The 21990-nt window shown below is 35.6% G+C and overlaps 1 protein-coding gene across 9 annotated transcripts in view; it reads left to right on the forward strand.

The window, feature by feature from the left end:
* The window catches only part of EXOC6 (exocyst complex component 6), a 302754-nt gene that overhangs the window by 134109 nt on the left and 146655 nt on the right, over positions 1–21990 (forward strand). For all 9 annotated transcript variants that reach the window (XR_007460940.1, XM_049646393.1, XM_049646388.1 and 6 more), the window contains one exon: positions 12351–12555. Coding sequence is in view for 8 of the 9 variants with exons in the window: in XM_049646393.1 (XP_049502350.1) it covers positions 12351–12555 (205 nt within the window). In the remaining variant the exon portion in view is untranslated. The remainder of the gene's footprint in view (positions 1–12350; positions 12556–21990) is intronic.

Consider the following 21990-nt stretch of genomic DNA (forward strand, 5'->3'; position numbering starts at 1 on the left):
CCCCCCCCCCCCCCCCCCCCCCCGCATTTTTGTTTTGTTTATTTTTTTCTTTAATCTCTGACTTTGTTGGTAGAGGTGTTTCTCAGATCTGGTAATTCCTTGGTTGACTGCTCATATTTAAATACAGTGGACATAGCTGATTGGAAGCTTTGGTATGTGGGTGGGACTTGTTGATTGTGAATTTCACTGTGAGATTACCTAGCTGGGCTGTTTAGTTGGTGAGCCTTTGATGTTAATATCTGGAGTTATTTCTTCTGGGGCCCCTCAGATTCCCTAGAGGAGACTTTTCCTGTCTCTTGTCTGGAGGGTAAAGATCTGACTGCCAGCATTCTGGGATCTGAGGTGGTGAAGAGGGCATTTGGTATATATAAACTCTGTTAATCCTCTTGTTTTCATATCAGTACTACTGCCCTCAGCCTTGGGTGGTCTTCCCCTGTTCAGAGATTATCTATTTTAGTCTCTTTAGTATTTTGCCAAAATGCAGAAAGGTGACTCAGATGACTAAGTGGAGTTTGCTTCTTAAACACATTTTCAACCAATATTCCTTACTTCAGCTCTCCTTTCACTCCCTCTTCCCTAAGTAGTGGAATTCCTATAAATTATTGACATTTTTGGAGATTCAAGAGAATATTCTTGGCTTCTCAACTATTGACTTAGAATTTAGTTTTCTAAAATATGCTGAGGTTTGTTTTTTTTTTTTTTTTTTTTTTTTTTTTTTTTACCACATGTCCATCAGCTTTCAACATTCTAAAATTTTGTTCTCTCTTCTCCTTTTCTTTTTATCTGTGTGGGCTTATGCTTTTTTAAAAAATCTCTTCATGTTAGTTTATTGGAATTTCAAGAAGGAGTCAAGGTAAAAAGCATGTATTCAGGCTGCCATTGCACTAGATACCTAGGACCACACTTCTGGTGCCTTGCCATATTTTTGTCAAGATAAATATCCATATGGAGTAATAAAGGGCATGAGCAGATGTTATTCCTGGTGATCATTAGAGGTTGCAAATTAGTGACCTGCAGAATCAAACTGGCCCACAGATATATTTGGTTTGATTTGCAAAATGTAAAAAAAAAATGTTTTTTGTTAGTTACTATCACTTCACATTCTTTAAGAGATGTCTGGATTTGTGTTCTGATGACTCCCAAAGCTTGAATCCTGAGCTTGGTTTTGACATCTCTGATTCTTGTTGAGTCTTTTCACATGGATATTCCACTATCTCAAGTTCAACATGTCTGCAACAGGTTTAAAATCTTTGCATATTTTGAGGGTTGGTCCCTTTTCTGTCACGTGTTGTAAAATATTTACTCTGTGGTGCAGTTTTTTATTTTTTTAAGTTTTTTGTTTAGTGGTTTTTTTAGACCCAGATACACAAATCATAAGTCTGTAGCTCCATGAATTTTTTTTATATACATTTTTTTAAGTTTATTTATTTATTTTTAAGAGAGAGAGAGAGAGTGTGAATGGGGCAGGGGCAGAGATAGAGGGGGCGACAGAGGATCCAAAGCAGGCTCTGTGCTGACAGCAGAGAGCCCAATGTGGGTATCAAACTCATGAACTGCGAGATCATGAGCTGAGCTGAAGGCTGATGTTTAACTGACTGAGCCACACAGGTGCCCCTGTAGCCCCTTGAATTTTTAAAAAGCAAATACACCTTTATTAATAATCACCAAGATCAAGATTTGAACATTATTTCTACCCCAAAAGCTTTTCTCATACTCTATTCCAGTCATTACCCCAAACAAGATTTAGAACACTTCCATCACCCTTTTATGCCCCATTCTAATTGGTTCTTCCTCCCTCCTCCAGAGGTAACTTCTTTCTGATTTCTGTCACCAATGGTTAGTTTAACATTTTCTCAGAAGTGATATAAATAGAATCATAGAATATATATTTTTTCTTGTCTAGTACTTTTCACTCCAAATGTTTTGAGATTCATCCGTATTATTGCATATACCAATTGTTTGTTTCTTTTCATTGCTGAGTAGTATTCAGTTCTAAGAATTTGTTTACCCATTTACCGGTTGGTGGGTATTTGGGTTGTTTTTAGTTCGGAGGTGTTATGAATAAGACTATTATAAAATTAGTGTACAAGTCTTTGTAGGCAGATGTTTATATTTCTCTTTAATATATGCACAGGAGTAGAATTGCTGGGTTATAGTGTAGGTGTAGGCTACCTTTTTATTTTTTCAAATGGTTGTACCATTTTGTACTCCAATCAGCAATGAGAATTTTAGATACTACACATCCTTGCCAACATACAATACCGTAAGTCTGTTCTAGATGAGCCATTTTGATACATATAGAATGATATCTCAGTGTGGTTTCAATTTACATTTCTCTGATGACTGATGTTGAGTGCCTTTTCATTTGCTATTCATTTGTGTATTTTCTTTTGTAAAATGTCAGTTCAAGTCCTTTGCTTATAATTTTAGGTTTAGAGACACATTAAAAAATATTTTTTAATGTTTATTTCAGGGAGAGAGAGAGAGACAAAACGTGAGCAGGGGAGAGGCAGAGAAAGAGAGGGAGACACAGAATCTGAAGCGGGCTCCAGGCTCTGAGCTGTCAGCACAGAGCCTGACGCAGGGCTTGACCCCATGAATCGTGAGATGATGACGTGAGCTGACGTCGGATGCTTAACCAACTGAGCCACCCAGGCGCCCCAGGTTTAGAGACGTATTGAGCAGAAAGTACAGAATTCCCATATGCCTTCCTCTCCCTCACAGTTTCTTGTATGAGTATAGTACATTTCCTACAATTCAAGAACCAATATTGACACGTTTTTAAGTCTGCAGTTTATAATAGGGTTTAGGGTTCACTCTTATATCATACAGTTTTGTTGATTTTGACAAATGCATAGTGTCACATCTACCGTGACAACATTATACAGAATAGCTTTATTGCCTGAAAAATCCCTTGTGCTTCATCTCTTTCCCCATCCCTCCCTTACCAAACCCCTGCCAATCACTGACCTTTCTATAGTTTTGCCTTTTTCATAATGTCCTATAGTTGGGATCATACAATATGTGTTCTGTTCAGACTGGCTTTGTTCACTTAACAATATGCATTTAAGATTCCTCCATGTCTTTTTATGGCTTGATAGCTTATTTGTTTTTATTGATGAAAAATATTGCATTGTATGGATGCACCATTCACCTATTGAAGGACATCTTGGTTGCTTCTAATTTCTGGCAGTTAAAAATAAAGCTGCTGTAAACGTTTGTGTGCAGGTTTGTGTGGACATAACTTTTCAGTTCATTTAGGTAAATACCTGGGGGTACAGTTGCTAGATCATAGAGAGAGGCTGTATTTAGCTTTGTAAGAAACAGCCAAACTGTCTTCCAGAGTGGCTTTACTATTTTACATTCTCAGCACTAATCAATGGGAGTTCTGTTGCTCCACACCGTCACCAGGATTTGGTGTTGTCAGTGTTTTGGATTTTAGCCATTCTAATAGATGCATGGTAGTATCTTGTTTTAACTTGCAATTCCGTATTGGCATGTGATAGCATTTTTTTTCGCATGCTTCTTTGCTATGTGCATATATTCTTTGGTGAGGTATCTGTTCAGATCTTTTGTACACTTTTATTTTTATTTATTTTCAATTTTTTTAAGTTTATTTATTTATTTTGAGAGAGAGAGGGGCAGAGGGAGAGAAAGAATCCCAAGCAGGCTCCACACAGTCAGCACAGAGCCTGATGCCAGGCTCAAACTCAAACCACGAGATCATGACATGAGCTGAAATCAAGAGTTGGACACTTAACTGACTCAGCCACCCAGACGCCCCTACACTTTTAAATATGGTTGTTGGTTTTCTTATTGTTGACCTCTAAGTGTTTTTTTTTATATTTTATAGTACTATGTGTTTTGAAAATATCCTCTCCCATTCTGTAGCTTATCTTTTTAGTCTCTTAACAATGTCTTTTTAGAACAGAAGATACTCACTGCCAAATCCAAGGTCACTTAGATTTTCTTCTGTGTTATTTTCTAGAGTTTTGTGTCTTACATTTATGTCTGTGATCCATTATTAGTTAATTTTTGTGAAATCCATTCATGAACATGGAATATCTCTCCATTTATTTAGATTTTCTTTGATTTCTTTCATCAGAGTTTTGTGGTTTTCTTCACATAGATCTTGTATATATTTGGTTAGATTTATACATAATTCATTTTTTGGTGCTAAAGTAAATGGTATTGTGTTTTTAATTTCAAATTCCAGTTGTTCCTTGCTGGTTTACAGAAAGGCAGTTGACTTTGGTATGTTAGCCTGGTATCCTGCAACCTTCCTATAATCACTGACTAGTTCTGGGAATTTTTTTGTTGTTGATTGTTTGGGGTTTTGTACATGGACAATCATGTCATCTGCAGACAAGGCTTTTCTTTCTTCCTTCCTAATATGAATACCTTTTATTACTTTTTCTCTTATTGAATTAGCAATGAATATCAGTATGATGGTTAAATAGGAGTGGTGAGGAGGAACATCCTTGCCTGTTTCTGATCTCATGGGGAGAAGCATTACGTTTCTCACCACTAAGTATGATGTTAGTTTTGTATGATTTTTATTCTTTTAAATTTAAGGTGTGTTTTATAGCCCAGAATATGGCCTATATTGGCGAATGTTCTATGTGAGCTTGAGAAGAATATATATTCTGTTGTTGGATGAAGTATATTCTGTAAATGTCTGTGAAACCCAGTTGACTGATAATGCTCTTTAGTTCAACCATATCCTTAACTGAATCTCTGGCTGCTGGATCTGTCGATTACCAGAGGAGTTTTGAGGTCTTCAACTATATTAGTGGATTTATTTGTTTTCCTTGCTGTTCTATCAATTTTTGCCTCACATATTTTGATACTTTGTTATTAGGTACATGCACATTAAGGATTGTTATGTCTTTTTAGATACTGATCATTTTATCATTATGTAATACTTCTATCTCATAATTTTCCTTGCTCTGAAGTCTGCTTTATCTGAAATTAATATAGCTACTCCAGTGTTCTTTTGATTAGTGTTACCATAGTGTATCTTTTTCCATCCCTTTACTTTTAATCTCTCTTGTATTTTTATATTTAAAGTATTCCTTTGATGCAACATATGGTTGCATCTTATGTTTGTTCTCCACCTAGAATTGTAGAACTTCTATAAGAAAATATAGGAGTTTCTCTTCGTAATACTGGGGTAAGCAAAGATATTTTTTAGAAGGATCACAAAAAGCTATACAAAATTGAAAATTGGACTTCAAATAAAAACTTATTTATCAAAAGACTCTTGTAAGAAAATTGGTAGGCAAGCCACAGACTAGGAGAAAACATTTGAAAGATTATTTTTTTGTGACAGGACTCATAGCCATAATATGTAAAGAGCTTTTACAAATTAATAAGAAAAAGGAAAAAAAAGAATGAAAATAGGAACTTCTAGTTTCTGTTCTGACATGTAAAAGAGCCTTGTAGTAATCATTCCTGTCTTTATAACAAGAAGTTAAACTGAAAATAAAAAACCTTTTTTAGATCCATTGGAAAACTGAAATCATAGGGCAATCTGCTACACCCCGAATTAGAGAGACAGGCAATAGAGGCTATCACAGTTTACTGAGAGCAGAAGCCCCTGCTGGAGCTTGGTAGGAACATTTAAAGGTGATTGAGCATGTTCTGGCTTCAGAGATAAAAATTTGGAGGGGCCCAGGAAGTCCACTACTCTTTAATGAGTTTTAGCTTCAGGAGCCCTACCAGAGTCTAGATCTGGTGGAGCCCTACCAGTGAAGATCACAGAAAAATACCAACCGAGAAAGAAAAAAGTAACCAGTTTGAAATAAGCCCTAAGTGTATTCTTAGCAAAGGCCCGCTGGCAAAATTTTGATATGAATCCCATTACTTCAATAGATGTTAAGCTTAATAGCTTTTTTGTTTGTTCTTCTTTTTTTTTTACCCTAAATTATTTAATTTATGTTTTTAATTTGCATCCAAGTTAGTTAGCCTGTAGTGCAACAATGATTTCAGTAGTAGATTCCTTAATGCCCCTTACCCATTTAGCCCATCCCCCCTCCCAGCACCCCTCCAGTGACCCTCTGTTCTCCATATTTAAGAGTCTCTTCTGTTTTGTCTCCCTCCGTTTTTATATGATTTTTGCTTCCCTTCCCTTATGTTCATCTGTTCTGTATCTTAAAGTCCTCATATGAGTGAAGTCATATGATATTTGTCTTTCTCTGACTTATTTCGCTTAGCATAATACCCTCCAGTTCCACCCACGTAGTTGTGAATGGCAAGATTGCATTCTTTTTGATTGCCGAGTAATACTCCATTGTATATATGTACCACATCTTTATCCATTCATCCATTGATGGACATTTGGGCTCTTTCCATACTTTGGCTGTTTTCAGTAGTGCTGCTTTAAACATTGGGGTGCATGTGCCCCTTCAAAACAGCATACCTGTATCCCTTGGATAAATACCTAGTAGTGCAATTTCTGGGTTGTAGGGTAGTTCTATTTTTAATTTTTTGAGGAACCTCCATACTGTTTTCCAGAATGGCTGCACCAGTTTGCACTCCCACCAACAGTGCAAAAGAGATCCTCTTTCTCCACATCCTCACCAGCATCCGTTGTTGCCTGAGTTGTTAATGTTAGCCATTCTGACTGGTGTGAGGTGGTATCTCATTGTGGTTTTGATTTGTAGTTCCCTGATGATGAGTGATGTTGAGCATTTTTTCATGTGTCAGTTGGCCATCTGGATGTCTTCTTTGGAGAAGTGTCTATCCATGTGTTTTGCCTATTTCTTCACTGGATTATTTGATTTTTGGGTGTTGAGTTTGATAAGTTCTTTATAGATTTTGGATACTAACCCTTTGTCTGATATGTTGTTTGCAAATATCTTCTCCCATTCTGTCTGTTGCCTTTTAGTTTTGCTGATTGTTTCCTTTGCTGTGCAGAGGCTTTTTATTTTGATGAGGTCCCAGTAGTCCATTTTTGATTTTGTTTCTCTTGCCTCCAGAGACATGTTGAGTAAGAAGTTGCTGCAGCCAAGTTTGAAGAGGTTTTTGCCTGCTTTCTCCTCAAGGATTTTGAGGGCTTCGGGTCTTAAATTTAGGTCTTTCATCCATTTTGAGTTTATTTTTGTGTATGGTGTAAGAAAGTGGTCCAGGTTCATTCTTCTGCATGTCACAGTCCAGTTTTCCCAGCACCACTTGCTGAAGAGACTATCTTTATTCCATTGGCTATTCTTTCCTGCTTTGTCAAAGATTAGTTGGCGATATGTTTGTAGGTCCATTTCTGGGTTCTCTATTCTGTTCCATTGATCTGAGTGTCTGTTTTTGTGCCAGTACCATACTGTCTTGATGATTACAGCTTTGTAATGCAGCTTGAAGTCCGGTATTTCTTCTTGGGACAGTTTTCATATCTTATGTTTTATGAAGGACTTTGACCACTTTATCTGAGTTAATTTATTGGCATAAACTTTTATCCTTTTAATGTCTGCAGGATCTGTAGAAATGTTCATCTTTGTCATTTTCAGTGTTAGCAATTTGTATTAATTTGCCTTGATTTGTATGAAACAAGGCTTATCAATTTTATGGATGTTTTCTTTTCTTTTCTTTTTTTTTTTTTTTGAGAGAGAAAGAGCTCTCACACATGCTCGAGTGGGGGAAGGGCAGAAGATGAGGGAGAGAGAATCCTCAGGCTCCACACCTAGCTTGGAGCCCAACTTGGGCGTGGAGCCAGAAACCATGCAGGCCTTGATCTCATGGCTCTTGGATCATGCCCTAGCCAAAATCAAGAGTTGGACGCTCAACTGACTGAGCCATCCAGGCACCTATTTTATGGATATTTTCAAAGATCTAACATTTGAGTTTATTTACTCTTTGATTTCTGTTTTTGTTTTTATTATTTCCATTGTTATTTTGTTCTTTTTCTTTCTTCAGACAGTGGAAATTTAGAACAGTGATTTTATGGCTTTCTTTTTTATTACACACATTTAAAGTTATACATTTTCCTCTGAGAACTGCTTTATTTGCACCCCACAACTTTTGAAATGTTGTTTTTACTATCTTTTAGTTTAAAATATTTTCTTTTTTTTTTTTTTTACTTTTGGGTTATTTACAAGTGTATTGTTTACTTTTCAAGTACTTGGAAGATTTTTGGGATATATTATGATCTTTATTATTAATTTCTAGTTTAATACTATTGGGTGAGTGAACATACTCTGTATGATTTCAGACCTTTGACATTTATTGAGACTTGTTTAGTGACCCAGCATATCACCTGTCTTGATGAATATTTCACGTGTGCTTGAAGAGACTGTGTATTTTGCAGTTGTGGCTTTAATGTTCTAGAAATACCAGTTAGGTTGTGTTAGTGTTAAAACAGTTCAAATTTTCTTTTCCCTTAGTGTTTTGTTTTGTTGGCCAGTTCTATCAGGGGTAAGAAAAGGGTGTTAAGTTTTCAACTATTGTGGTATGTCTATTTTCCCTTTAGTTCTTTAAATGTTCTTTTATGTATTTCAAAGCTCTGTTATTAAATGCATTCACATTTATGATTGTTTTATAATCTTACTGTTTGACTCTGTATCATATGAAATGTCCTTCTTTATCTTTGGTGATATTCTGTGTCTTGAATTCAACTTTGCCTGGTGTTGATGTGGTCATTTTAGTTATTCCAGCATGCTTATACTAGATGTTTCATGATGTATCTTTGACTTTTTTTTTACTTTTAACCTCAGTCTTTATATTTAAAATGTGTTTCTTACCAATAGCATATAGCTGGGTGTTACTTTTTTTCATCCAGTAGGCAATCTCTACTTTGTTCTAGACCATTTACAATTATTTAATATTATTATGGTTGACTTTTTAATCTTGCTGTTTTCTGTTTGATTCCTTCCTTCCTTCCTTCCTTCCTTCCTTCCTTCCTTCCTTCCTTTTTATGACTAAGTTTTTTTAGTATATATATTTATCTCTAACTCTGTTCACTTACTAGTATATATCTTTGTTAAACATTTTAGCAGCTACTCTAGAGAGCACAATATGCATGTTTAACTCACCACAGTTCACTTTCAAATAATGTTGTTAGACTTCATCAAAATATAAAACTTATAACAGTATAATTGTATTTATTCCCGCCCTCTGTTTGTTGTGTTTTTGTTTTAACATAATTTACTTATGATATACATATATGTTATATATATCATACACCTATTAACCATAATTAAAAGAGAGTTTTTAATAAAACTTACCCACTTAACCTTTCTGTTGCTCTTTTTCCCTTTTTACAGATACAGACTTCTAACTGGTATAATTGTCTTTAGCATGATACATTTTGTTTAGTATTTATTGTAGTACACATCTGTCTTCTGAAGAAAAGTTTCTTGCTTTGTGTATCTGGAAATGTGTTTATTTCACACATTACAAATGTAATTAGATTTGTATATTAGATTTGTAATTAGATCTTTTTTCCTCTGGCTACTTTTACGATTTTACTTCATATGTTTTGTTTTTATAAGTTTGTGATGTGCTTAGGTGTGATTTTCTTTGCAGTTATATTACTTGGAGGTTATTTAGCTTATTTTGAATCTGTGAGTTGATACTTTTCATCAATTTAGAAAATTTGGGGACTCTTATTTCTTCAAATATTTCTTCACCATTATTTTCTCTCTCTCCTTTCTTTTGGGAACTCCAGTTATATGTATGTTTGATCATTTAATGTCCGTAATTTCTAGGAACTCTCCTTTTCTCTTTTCTGTTTCATACTGGATAAATTTTTGGACCTATCTTAAACTTTACTGAGCCTATTTTTATTGATCTCACAGTATTCTGAGATCCTGTTTTTTTCTTTGTGTGTATGTATTTGTGCATTTTGCATAATGTCTGTTTAGTTGTCTTCACATTTATGAATAGTTTTTTCTTCCGTATCTAGTCTGCTATTAAATAGTCCATTGAATGAATGAATTCTTCATTATGATATTTTATTTTCAGCTTTTTCTTTTGATTCTTTGTTATAATATCTGTTTCTCCACTACACTTCCCCATCTCTTCATGATTATTAACTACTATTTTTTTATTAGATTCTATAATACATATTGTTGTTAAAGTTTCATCTGTTAATTACAAGCTCTAGGCCACCTGTATGTATACTTCTGTTGACTTTTTTCTTTTACTTTTGGGTCACAGTTTTCTACTTATTTATGTATCTTGTAATTTTTTCTTATATGTAGGATATTGTATTTAGGATAGTAGAGACTGAAGTAACAACTTCTATGATAGTTAAAAATCTGGTGAATTGGAAATGCTCAGGGAGGGCAAATAAAGTAAGAACAGTGACATAATTTGTACCCTGTGGGCTGGAGAACCATTAGAGTATTCACATGTTTTCCCTTTAAGAATGACACATAATTTTTTTGAAATGTCTCATACTTATAAAAGCAGACATCTTAGTAGAGGTTTAATATAGGGAGAAATTTATTTTAGTATTTATAAAAAATAAAAAATGCCAATAATGAGGACATCACTAGATTATTGCAATTGACTTACAAGTAGGTATTAATCTGTTCTAGAATAATTTTAAAGATAATTTCCATGATATGTTTTAAAATAGGATGTAAGCATATAGATCTGGAATTGTTGTAGATATTGACTAGATGTAATCGTGGCCAAATTGAGGTAATTACTACATGGTAGCATCAGGTGGTGCTGAGATCGTGACCTGAGCCTAAGTTGAATGCTTAGCCAACTGAGCCACCCAGGCACCCCTAGTCATCTAATTTTTAAATTAGTGGTAGATTTTGTGACAGTTTGCAAAATATACTCTATCTTTGGGAATATAGGCTGGAGAATCAACAAATATCTTTAAACTGAATTAAAAAAATTTTTTTTTACTGTTTATTTTTGAGAGAGAGAGAAAAAAACAGCACGAGCATAGGTGGGGCAGAGAGAACAGAGACACAGAATCTGAAGGAGGCTCCAGGCCCCAAGCTGTCGGTACAGAGCCTGGCACAGGGCTTGAACTCATAAGATCATGACCTGAGCCAAAGTCAGGATGCTCAACTGACTGAGCCACCCAGGCACCTGTAATTTTTGTTCTCTAGATAGTGCCTTTCCTCATTTTTAATATCCAAATCAATGGGAAAGTGTCAAATATTATTTGATTAATTAAAAAAAAATCCCTCTAGCCAAAACATAAGAGACTCTTAAAAACTGAGAACAAACTGAGGGTTGATGGGGGGGTGGGAGAGAGGGGAGGGTGGGTGATGGGTATTGAAGAGGGCACCTGTTGGGATGAGCACTGGGTGTTGTATGAAAACCAATTTGACAATAAATTTCATATTAAAAAAAAAATCCCTCTACCTACTTTCAGTGGATTTTGGTGGTGAATATTATTGTAGGAAACTGAGAGTTTTGTTTTCTCTACCAATTAATTATAATATCTTCACCGAGGGGCGCCTGGGTGGCTCAGTCGGTTGAGCGGCCAACTTCGGCTCAGGTCATGATCTCACAGTTCGTGGGTTCGAGCCCCGCGTCAGGCTCTGTGCTGACAGCTCAGAGCCTGGAGCCTGTTTCAGATTCTGTGTCTCCCTCTCTCTGACCCTCCCCCGTTCATGCTCTGTCTCTCTCTGTCTCAACAATGAATAAATGTTAAAAAAAAATATTTAAAAAAAAATAATATCTTCGCCGAATTATATACTCTTTGTGTTTCAGTTTCTCATCTATAGAGTGTAAATAGTAATGTCTGCCATAGACATCTACCTCATAGAAGACTAGAGAAAATCAAAGTATGTATATGAAAATACACAGCAGTTTCTCTGGGGCATAGGCTGTATTTTACTAATTACTGCATACTCACTGTGTCATTCAGTATATATTTGTTGGGTTGAAGATAAATCAATCTGTGGTTTTTTACTTGTTTTTTATGATGCCTATTATTATTACTAAGTGCTTTAAATAGTGTAAAATTAAAAAAAAAATCTCCTTAGTATACATTTTACTTTCATTTGAATTAAATCTGTACATTATTTATGTTACAGTACATGGATGGGAGAGATATTATGAAAGCACATGTCAAATAACTAAATATTCTCATTAAAAATTTTGGAACTTTTTAAAGGTATACATTTAACGTACTGTGATGACTATGATACTGCTTATGGTGTTATAGATTTAGATGAAATGAAATAAGGAAGCTGTATGGTAGTATAAGTCATGAATTTTCAGCCTGCAAACTTGTTCATATGGTTTATAGTTTGTGTAAATAGAAATAAATATTAATTTTTCCTATTTTAACTATAACTGTGTCCTTTTTGATTGGAGTGTTTGGACTGATTATTTTGTAAAATTAATGTAATAACTTTTTATAGAGTTTTATTTTTAACTTTTCACAGGTATTATTCTGCTCTAAAAACTATGGAACAATTAGAAAATGTGTATTTTCCCCGGGTTAGTCAATACCGGTTTTGTCAGCTAATGATAGAAAATCTTCCTAAACTCCGTGAGGATATTAAAGAAATTTCCATGTCTGATCTCAAAGACTTTTTGGAAAGCATTCGAAAACATTCTGACAAAATAGGTGAAACAGCAATGAAACAGGTGAGAATAAAAAGAAAATTCTTAACTTAATGTTTAAAAAAATTTTTTTTTAAATATCTATTTTTGACAGAGAGAGAGAGAGAGAGAGGCAGAGCATGAGTGGGGGAGGGGCAGAGTGAGAGGGAGACACAATCTGACACAGGCTCCAGGCTCCGAGCTCTCAGCACAGAGCCCGACGCAGGGCTCGAACTCACAGACTGCGAGATCATGACCTGAGCCAAAGTCGGACACTCAACCGACTGAGCCGCCCAGGAGCCCCTAATTTAATGTTATTCAGTGGTGTAAGTTATAGAATATATCCAAAGTTTACCTTTTTTTTTTTTTAGTTACCTAAAATGCTTATTTTTGTTTAGCTTAACCCTTTTCTTATTTTTCCTGAATCTTGCTTGGAATGGATTTAATCAGCATTTTCTTTTGGTTTGCAGTTATTCTGTATTTAAGTAAAGTCAATCTAACTTGACTCACCAGCCTTTCTCCTGGTTAAGTCAGGTATAATATTAACTTGTGCCAGCAGACAAATTTGCTGTAAAATTAGCTGAACCACAAACAGAGGCAAATGGGATTCCTTTTATCATAAGATTTTAAATTACTGTCTCCTTAAAAGTATTATCTTTGAGTTGACAACTCCTGCAGGTCAAGAAGAAGAAGAAAAAATAGTAGACAAGATTTGGCAGTTATAAAGTTAATGTACCTACCTTTTGAATCAGCAGTTCTTCCAGATAATTCCAGTGAGAAATGAAAACATGTCCTTGTGATGTTCACAGCAACTCTGTTCACGATTAGCCCCAATCTGGAAACAACCCAAAGGGGCATCAACAGGGGAGTGGATAAACAAATTGTGCTGTATAAAAATATAATGGAGTATTACTTAGCAATAAAAAGGAATGAAATTACTGATATGTACAAAAACAAATATTAATCTCCTGGGCATTATGCTAAACTACAGAAGCTGGACACACAAAAAAGCACAGGTTGTGGGATTCCATTTATATTGCAGTTGTAAAGCAGGAGAAACCAAAGGGAAAAAGTCATGGGGTGCCTGGGTGGCTCAGTGCGTTAAGTGTCTGACTTATGCTCAGGTCATGATCTCAGGGTTCAGGAGTTCGAACCCCACATTGGGCTCTCTGCTGTCAGCATGGAGCCTGCTTCAGATCTCTATGTTCCCCCACCCCTCCTCCCCCCACCTCTCTGCCCCTTCCCTGCTTGCTTACACATGCTCTGTATCTCTCAAAACTAAAATAAAACTTAAAAAAAAATCAGAGCAATGGTTGCCTCTGGTTGGGGAGATTGCCTGGAAAGGGACATGAAGGGACTTTCTGGGGAGATGGAAATGTTTTGTCTTATGCTAAAAGTGCATCCACTTGTCAAAATTGTGCAGTTAAGGTCTATACATCTCAGCATATATAAATCTGACCTCAAAGAAATTTGTAAAAAATCATTGGTGTGTGTGTGTGTGTGTGTGTGTGTTTGTGCACTGAGTGGGTAAAGATACATAGATGACACAAGAATGTATAAATATTGTTGAAGGTAGGTGATGAGTACTTGGGAGTTAATTATATTAATCTGTTCACTTTGTTTATATTTGAAATTTTTAGTAAAAAGTTTTAAAGTGATTATACTTTAAAATTTCTTAACTAAAACTTCTAATAATCACAGTGTCATAAAAATAAAACAGTCCTCCTAATTTTTTTTCTCAAGTATTAGAAACTACTTTAGAGAAGCTTGAGGTACCTACCTTTTGAATCAGCAGTTCTTCCAGATAATTCCAGTGAGAAATGAAAACATGTCCTTGTGATGTTCACAGCAACTCTGTTGCAGGGTGGGGCAGGGTGGGGCACGGTGGGGCAGAGGGAGGCAGACTGGGTAGCACCTGAGCTGAGAGCCAGAGAGTGCCCTGCAGGTGCGACCTTCGCTTCCTTCTCCTGCCAGGGCTTCCAGAGAAGCTTTTTACTTTATTTTATTATTTTTTAAAAGTTTATTTATTTATTTCTGAAAGAGAGAGAGAAAGAGAGTGCATGCATGTGCCTGCAGGAGCAGTGGAGGGGCAGAAAGAGAGAGAGAGAGAGAGGGACAGAGGATCTGAAGTGGGCTCTGGGCTGACAGCAGAGAGCCCAATGTGGGGCTCGAACTCACAAACTGTGAGATCATGACCTGAGCCGAAGGCAGATGCTTAACCAACTGAGTCACCCAGTGCCTCTATTTTATTTTATTTTATTTTTTTATTTAAAAAAAAATTTTTTTTTAAACATTTATTTATTTTTGAGACAGAGAGAGACAAAGCATGAACAGGGGAGGGTCAGAGAGAAAGGGAGACACAGAATCTGAAACAGGCTCCAGGCTCTGAGCTGTCAGCACAGAGCCCAATGTGGGGCTCGATCACAGACCGCGAGATCATGACCTGAGCTGAAGTCGGCCGCTTTACTGACTGAGCCACCCAGGTGCCCCTATTTTATTTTTTAATTAAAGCAATGTATCTGTATCAGACTGTCACAACAGAGGAAATTAAAATTCAGTATATGAACTTTTTCCCTACTTAACTTATTTTTTAATTAGTTATTTTTGTTTATTTATTTATTTTGAGAGAGAGAGAGAGAGAGAGAAAGTGGGGAAGGGGCAGAGAGAGAGGAAAAGAGAGAATCCCAAGCAGGCTCAACACCACCAGTGCAGAACCCAGTGTGGGGCTCAAATTCATGAACCACAAGATCATGACCTTAGCCAAAGTCAGATGGTTAACTGACTGAGTCACCCAGGTGCCCCTCTACTTTAACTTTTTCCAGAATTATCTTCAAATCAGATAATCTCCATTATATTCCTATTAATCATTTCAGCTTTGCACAGTATTCTATGTTAATTTGTTTAACAGATTTAATAAATTTGTTTAGTAAATTGTTTATTTTGGGGATGTATAGATTTTGAAAATTCTTTATCAGGATCAATATACTTTAATAATAAATGAAAACCATATATAATAATGTAAGATTTGTGCAATAATGTTTTTTAAAGTTGTTTCTTTTTAAAGAATTTCCCGTTAACTGTTGCTTATCTGTAGCTTATCTACAGGTGGGCTATAGCAGATTTGATTTTCAAATTATTATTTTTAACATTTTTTTAAATGTTTTATTTATTCTTGAGAGAGAGAGAGACACAGAGCATGAACGAGGGAGGGACAGAGAGAGAGAGGGAGACACAGAATCCAAAGCAGGCTCCAGGCTCTGAGCTATCAGCACAGAGCCCGATGTGGGGCTCGAACTCACAAGCAGTGAAATCATGACCTGAGCCGAAGTCAGACGCCCAACCGACTGAGCCACCCAGGCACCCCTCAAATTATTTTCGATAGCATCTTTTGTTCAGATAAATACTTGGTTGATAAAAATATATATTTGTTTTCTGTGAATAAACAAAAGCTACAAAAGATAATTTAAGCCAAAGTTAATTTCCTGTCTTTCCTTTGGAAGCTACGTCTGAGGCCATTTTCCTTACCATTGGAATGATAGAAATGTGATTCATTGTGGGCAGTAGCATAGGAAAAGAAGTGGTAGAAGTGTTGGCCAGCAGGCTAGAGTTGGAACCTTAGATTAATAGCCTGGAAAAGATAAAGACTAAGTAAGTATGAGAGAATAAGGTTTGAAGCTAGAGTTCAGAAGAATCCAGAGATGCTGAATCTAGAGACTGTCATTATCCCAGAGAACTACATCCGTTAAGAAAGCCCCAGGAAAGACGAGTGGGTGGGTCCGTCGGTTAAGCATCTGACTTCAGCTTAGGTCATGATCTTATGGTTCCTAAGAGTGAACTCTGCATCGGGCTCTCTGCTGTCTGCACAGAGCCCGCTTCAGGTCCTCTGTCCCCTTCTCTCTCTGTCTCTCTCTCTCAAAAATAAAATAAGCATTAAAAAAAAAAATAAAAGAAAGCCCCAGGAAAGTGGAACCAAAAAGATTGGATATTACCTCACTATTCAGGTGGAATAAAGTATGAGATGTCATAGCTTTTCTCTGAAGTGATCATCTTTGTCCTTCACTGTTGACACTTCAAGAGATACTTAATAGGACTGATGCATTCTATAATAAAATGAGAATCGGGGTGGGGGGGGCGCCTGGGTGGCTCAGTCGGTTAAGCGTCCGACTTCGGCTCAGGTCATGATCTCACCGTCTGTGAGTTTGAGCCCCGCATCAGGCTCTGTGCTGACAGCTCAGAGCCTGGAGCCTGCTTCAGATTCTGTGTCTGCCTCTCTCTCTGCTCCTCCCCTGCTCATGCTTTGTCTCTCTCTGTCTCAAAAATAAATAAACATTAAAAAAAAAAATCCAACTCTTGGTTTAAAAAATAAATAAATAAAATGAGAATCAGGGGAGCCTCTGATTCTTCTTGTAGCATCTCCCATTTCTTCTCAGGATATAAAGAAAGTCCTTTTGACTGATTGTCTCTGATCAGTGAGTGTTCTTCTACACTGGAGAGTTCTTCAACATTACATTCTTGCTTTCAGCATCACAATGTCTTCAGTACTTTTTCTCCTAAGTCTCCTAAGAGCAAGGAGTTCTGTGTATGTAATGGGGATAAAAAACCCATAATCACTTGGTAAGGTATTTTCAGCACAAGGATATCAATGATAGTTTAAAGTTCATGTTCTAGGGGCACCTAGGTGGTTCGGTCAGTTGAGTGTCATGATCTTGCGGTTCATGAGTTCAAGCCCCACATCAGGCTCACTGCTATCAGTGCAGAGCCCACTTTGGACCCTCTGACCCTCTCTCTCTCTGCCCCTCCCCCTCTTGCACTCTCTCAAACAAACAAAACAAAACAAAACAAAACAAAACAAAACAAAAACCACTTAAAGTTCATGTTCTATTATATAGTCAGTTTTAACTAAGTTTCGTTATTAAACTTATCTTCTCAGATCTCTTTTTCATGAATCAGCTTTGGACTCTTTCTACTGAGGCAGTCCACCAAGTCATGGGCCCTAGGATTTCAGGTTTATGAGAATTTCCTACTGAAAGGGAATGGACTCTTCCGAGTTTATTACCATTATTTTCTTGTAAAAAGCGTCAAGCTCCCTACCTCTGCAACTTAAACAGACCTTTCATCACAGAAACCTTTCCTAATCATGTCTTAATTCCATTATCTAATGTCCCATTTGTGGATTTACTTGTTATATATTTGCTTGAGTATCCTGTAGGCACATCAAATCTAGCATTTCTAAAAGTAAACTATCTTCTTACAAAATGTATTGATTTTTCCTATGTTTATTATGTCACAGAGTAATATGTCCAGTTTTCACAAGGCAGAAACTGGGGAACACTTTAGACTTTTCAGGAGTATTTATATTCTTTATGTAATTTGTTACTAAATTCTACTCGGTAACGATCAGTTCTGCTTCTCAATTTCTATCGATTCTGTATCCTCCTTTCTGTGTACCTAGACTGTTGTTATATCAAATTAATTATTCTCCTTATCTCTAGTCTTTTGCTTGCTATTCTAAAATGTGAGTATGACAACTTTCTCTTCAGTGACTCCCAGTGACCCTTTACCTAAATCTGAATTCTTCAGCGTGAAACAAAAGCCTCATCTCCTGGTACTCCTTCCTGTGATATAGCAGTAACGGATTTCTTACAAATTTTTGAATACACAGTTTGTTTCCTCTATTTAGAATGCCTTCCATTTTTCCAAATTTCCTTTCTGCTGAATTCCTGCATTTTCCCCCAAAAGCTGGCTTAAGCATCTCCTAGTTTATGGAATCTGCCTTTCTCTGTCTCACTCTTGCCAGCAAGAGATGGTCACTTCCTCCTCAGTCTATATCCTGTATACTTTTCACACTACATTATAATTGCTTAATTTTGTATCCTTAACTAGGCAGTAAGCTTTTTAAGTGATGGGTTATATCCAATTTATTTTTAACTTCCTGGGATCTAGTACCATGCTCAAATTGAGTCGCACAAAAAGTTATTTTTTTAAAGGATCTTAGAGTTGAGTTTTAGCTTTTTTGGGGAGAATTTTTTGTTTTTAAAAATTTTTTAAATTTTTTGAGAGAGAGAATGCAGGGGAGGAGCAGAGGGAGAAGGAGAGAGAATCTTAAGCAGCTACCTCACTCAATGCAGAGCTTGACATGGGGCTCCACCTCATGACTGTGAGATCATGACCTGAGCCAAAATCGAGTCAGATGTTTAACTGACTGAGCCACCCAGGTGTCCTCAGAGAAAATTTGTAAGGTGAAAAACAAAACTTGTAGTACTTGTAGTACTACAGTACTTGTAGTTTTTCCCCCCTCTTTCTAATGTGAGAGATGAGCCCACTGTGAGTAGAGTAATGTTTAATTAACAATTAAATACCTAAAATTCATAGTCTCAGTTAACACTTTCCATATTATATTTTCTGGCACACATTTTAATAGTGGAAAACAGGGGACTAAATGGTCAAATAACTTTTGGAAGTCTGAGTTAATTTTAAGCATATTTCTTCAGTTATGAATTCTAAATCTCTTGAAAAGGGATACAGTATATAATGTTTATTTAACTTAAATGAGTATAGAACCTTTTCTCAAGAAATACTTGTTGATACTGCTAGTTTTGCATACAACACAGTTTGGAAGCAGTGCTTTTAAAAAATGATTTATACTTCTCTGAAAACAGAAAACCCTTGACAAAGTTAGTTTGGACAGCTTGATACTGTAGTTCCTTCCGTGAGGTTGGTTAGTGGATATTTCATAGAGTTGGGATTTTGGCCAAAGAGTGAACCACTCCCTCCCACCAACAGACACACATGCCAGCTCAGGAAGTAAATGGTCCCATGTAACTTTAGGGCTTCAGAAAATTAAACTTTTTTTTTCACTAGCAATAATCAATTGAAGTTAAGGCAGCATATTTTATGTACATTCATGCATGTATATCTTTTTAATTTTTCTGGTATTTTAGATTTTATGTGGCTGGTTTTTCACTTAAGAAAGAATTAGTGGGAATTCTTTTGTAAAACTGACAATATTCCAAACCGAAGGTCATTAAAATAGTTGAATCATTATTTAACTTGACTCATTGAAATGAAGAGGAATATATGCTTTGGTAATTCATATAAAGCTAACTCTAGGATGAGAACCAAAGTCTAAGCAATGGAACTGTTAGACATGGACTTTAAAGTTAGCATAGTCAAAGCACTATAAGACAAGATTAAGAATTTTGGCAGATCAGTTAAAACCATAAAGCAAACCATCTGTAAATTCAGAACTGAAAATATATGAACATATTAAGAACTCAGTGTATAGTTGGCAGAACAGCTTAGACACAGCTAAAGAGAGAATTAATTAACCAGAAGGTAGGTCAGAGGAAGTTATCCAAATTGAAGCTCAGAGAAACAGAAGGATAGAAAATAAAGAGTTTAAAGACATATGAGATAAGATGGAAAAGTTTAACATATGTGTAATTATAGTCCCAAAAGGGAAGAAAGAGAGATGGACATAAATAATATGGATAGACCTTGAAGCCATGGATTCAAAAAGTGTTGTGAATTCTAAGTGGGAGAAATACAGAAATCCCATACTTAGGCATAGAATAGTAAAATGTTAGAAAAGTAAAGAAAAGAAGAAAAATCTTAAAAGCAGCCAGAGGGGAAAATTTGTTATCTTTAAAAGAACAGTAATAATACTAATTTATAGCTGACTTCTCAGCAGAATCAATGGAAACCAAAAGACAGTGAGCTAATATATCTGAAGTGCTAACAAATCTTATCTGTCAACCTAGAATTGTTTACCCACCAAAAAATGTCTTTTAGAAATGGACGTGAAATGGGAGCACCTGGCTGGCTCAGTTAGTATGACGTGTGACGCATCTTGGTAGACATGACCTTGGGATCATGAATTCGAGCCCCATGTTGGGGTTAGAGTTTACTTAAAAAAAAGAAAGAAAGAAAGAAGTTGGGGATAGAGTTTACTTAAAAAAAAAAGAAATTGAGATGAAATGGAGATATTTTTCAGATAAACAATATCTAGAGAATTTATTTCTAGCATACCTACATAAAAGAAATACTATTTTCAGACAGAAAATGATCCCAGTTAAAAACCCAGAGATGTTACAGGTAAACAGGACAACTATTTTGGGTAAAATTGCATATATTATATTGGCTGTGTAAAACAAAAACATAGGATTTACATATTTATAGAAACTATTTTATGACAACTATTTTGCTGGCATGTTGGTTTTGGACCCACACTACCTCTAAATCATGACTTGCACAAGGATAATACCTTTCCCTCTCACATACCTGTATTATATTTACTTTGATAAGATTCAGCTACTATCAACTCTTACCTTTGCCCCTTTATTTAAAATAGTGCAAGACAACAACCACATATAAGTTAGAAGGAGAATTGATATGGGTTTGAAAATTTCTGTTAAGTTATTCTGCTTATAGGAGACATACCTTACATGTAAACATATAGAGAGGTTGAAAGCAAAGGGATGGAAAAGGTACCTCATGCAAACATCAATTAAAAAAACTGATGTGTGTGTATTAATATCAAAGCAGCCTTTAAAACAAAATTATTAGAAGAAAGAGGAACACTTCATAGTGATAAAAAGATTCAGTTAATCAAGAAAATAAACAGTTCTAAATTTTTTCCCATAATAATGTAGTCTCAAAATATATAAAGCAAAAATTTGTATGTATTAATATCAAAGCAGGCTTGAAGACAAAATTATTAGTAGAAGAAAGAGGAACATTTCATAGAGATAAAAATACTCAGTTCATCAAGAAAATAATTCTAAATTTGTTCCCATAATAAAATAAAATTTATAAAGCAAAAATTGTCAGAATTAAAAGAAATTGACAACTTGATCATAATGGGAGATATTAATAATACACTTCTCTCAGTAAATGCTAGAACAGTAGACAAAATTAATACACAGTCCTTTCAAATTATATGATTAACAACACTGACCTACTTGACATATGTCAGTATATTGCATGATTTCAGAATATACATTTTTTAAAGAACATTTACCAAAATTGATTACATTCTGGTTCATGGAGCAAATGTCAGTAAATTTAAAAGGATTGAAATGATAGTATGTTCTCTGACCATATTGGAATTATTCCAGAAATCAGAAAAAATAGGTAAGTAGAAAATCTCTGTAGGTTTGGAAATTAAGAAGTAAAATTCTAAATAATCCATAGATCAAAGAAGAAACTCAATTTAAACCAGAAAATATTTTGAATTATAACGAAAGTATGACAAAACTTGTAGGGTGCAGCAAAAGTCACATTTAAGGGAAATTTAAAGCCTTAAATTTATGAATTAGGAAAGAAAGGCTGAAATCAGTGACATAAATATTCATCTCAAGGAGTTAGAGAAACAATAAACAAATTCAAAGAAAATAGAAGGATATGACCCAAACAGCACAGGTAACAAAAACAAAACAAGTGGGTTTATACCAAACTAAAAAGCTTCTACACATCAAAGGA

The sequence above is a fragment of the Panthera uncia genome, chromosome D2 (genome assembly GCF_023721935.1).
Source record: "Panthera uncia isolate 11264 chromosome D2, Puncia_PCG_1.0, whole genome shotgun sequence".
Classification (NCBI taxonomy): domain Eukaryota; kingdom Metazoa; phylum Chordata; class Mammalia; order Carnivora; family Felidae; genus Panthera; species Panthera uncia.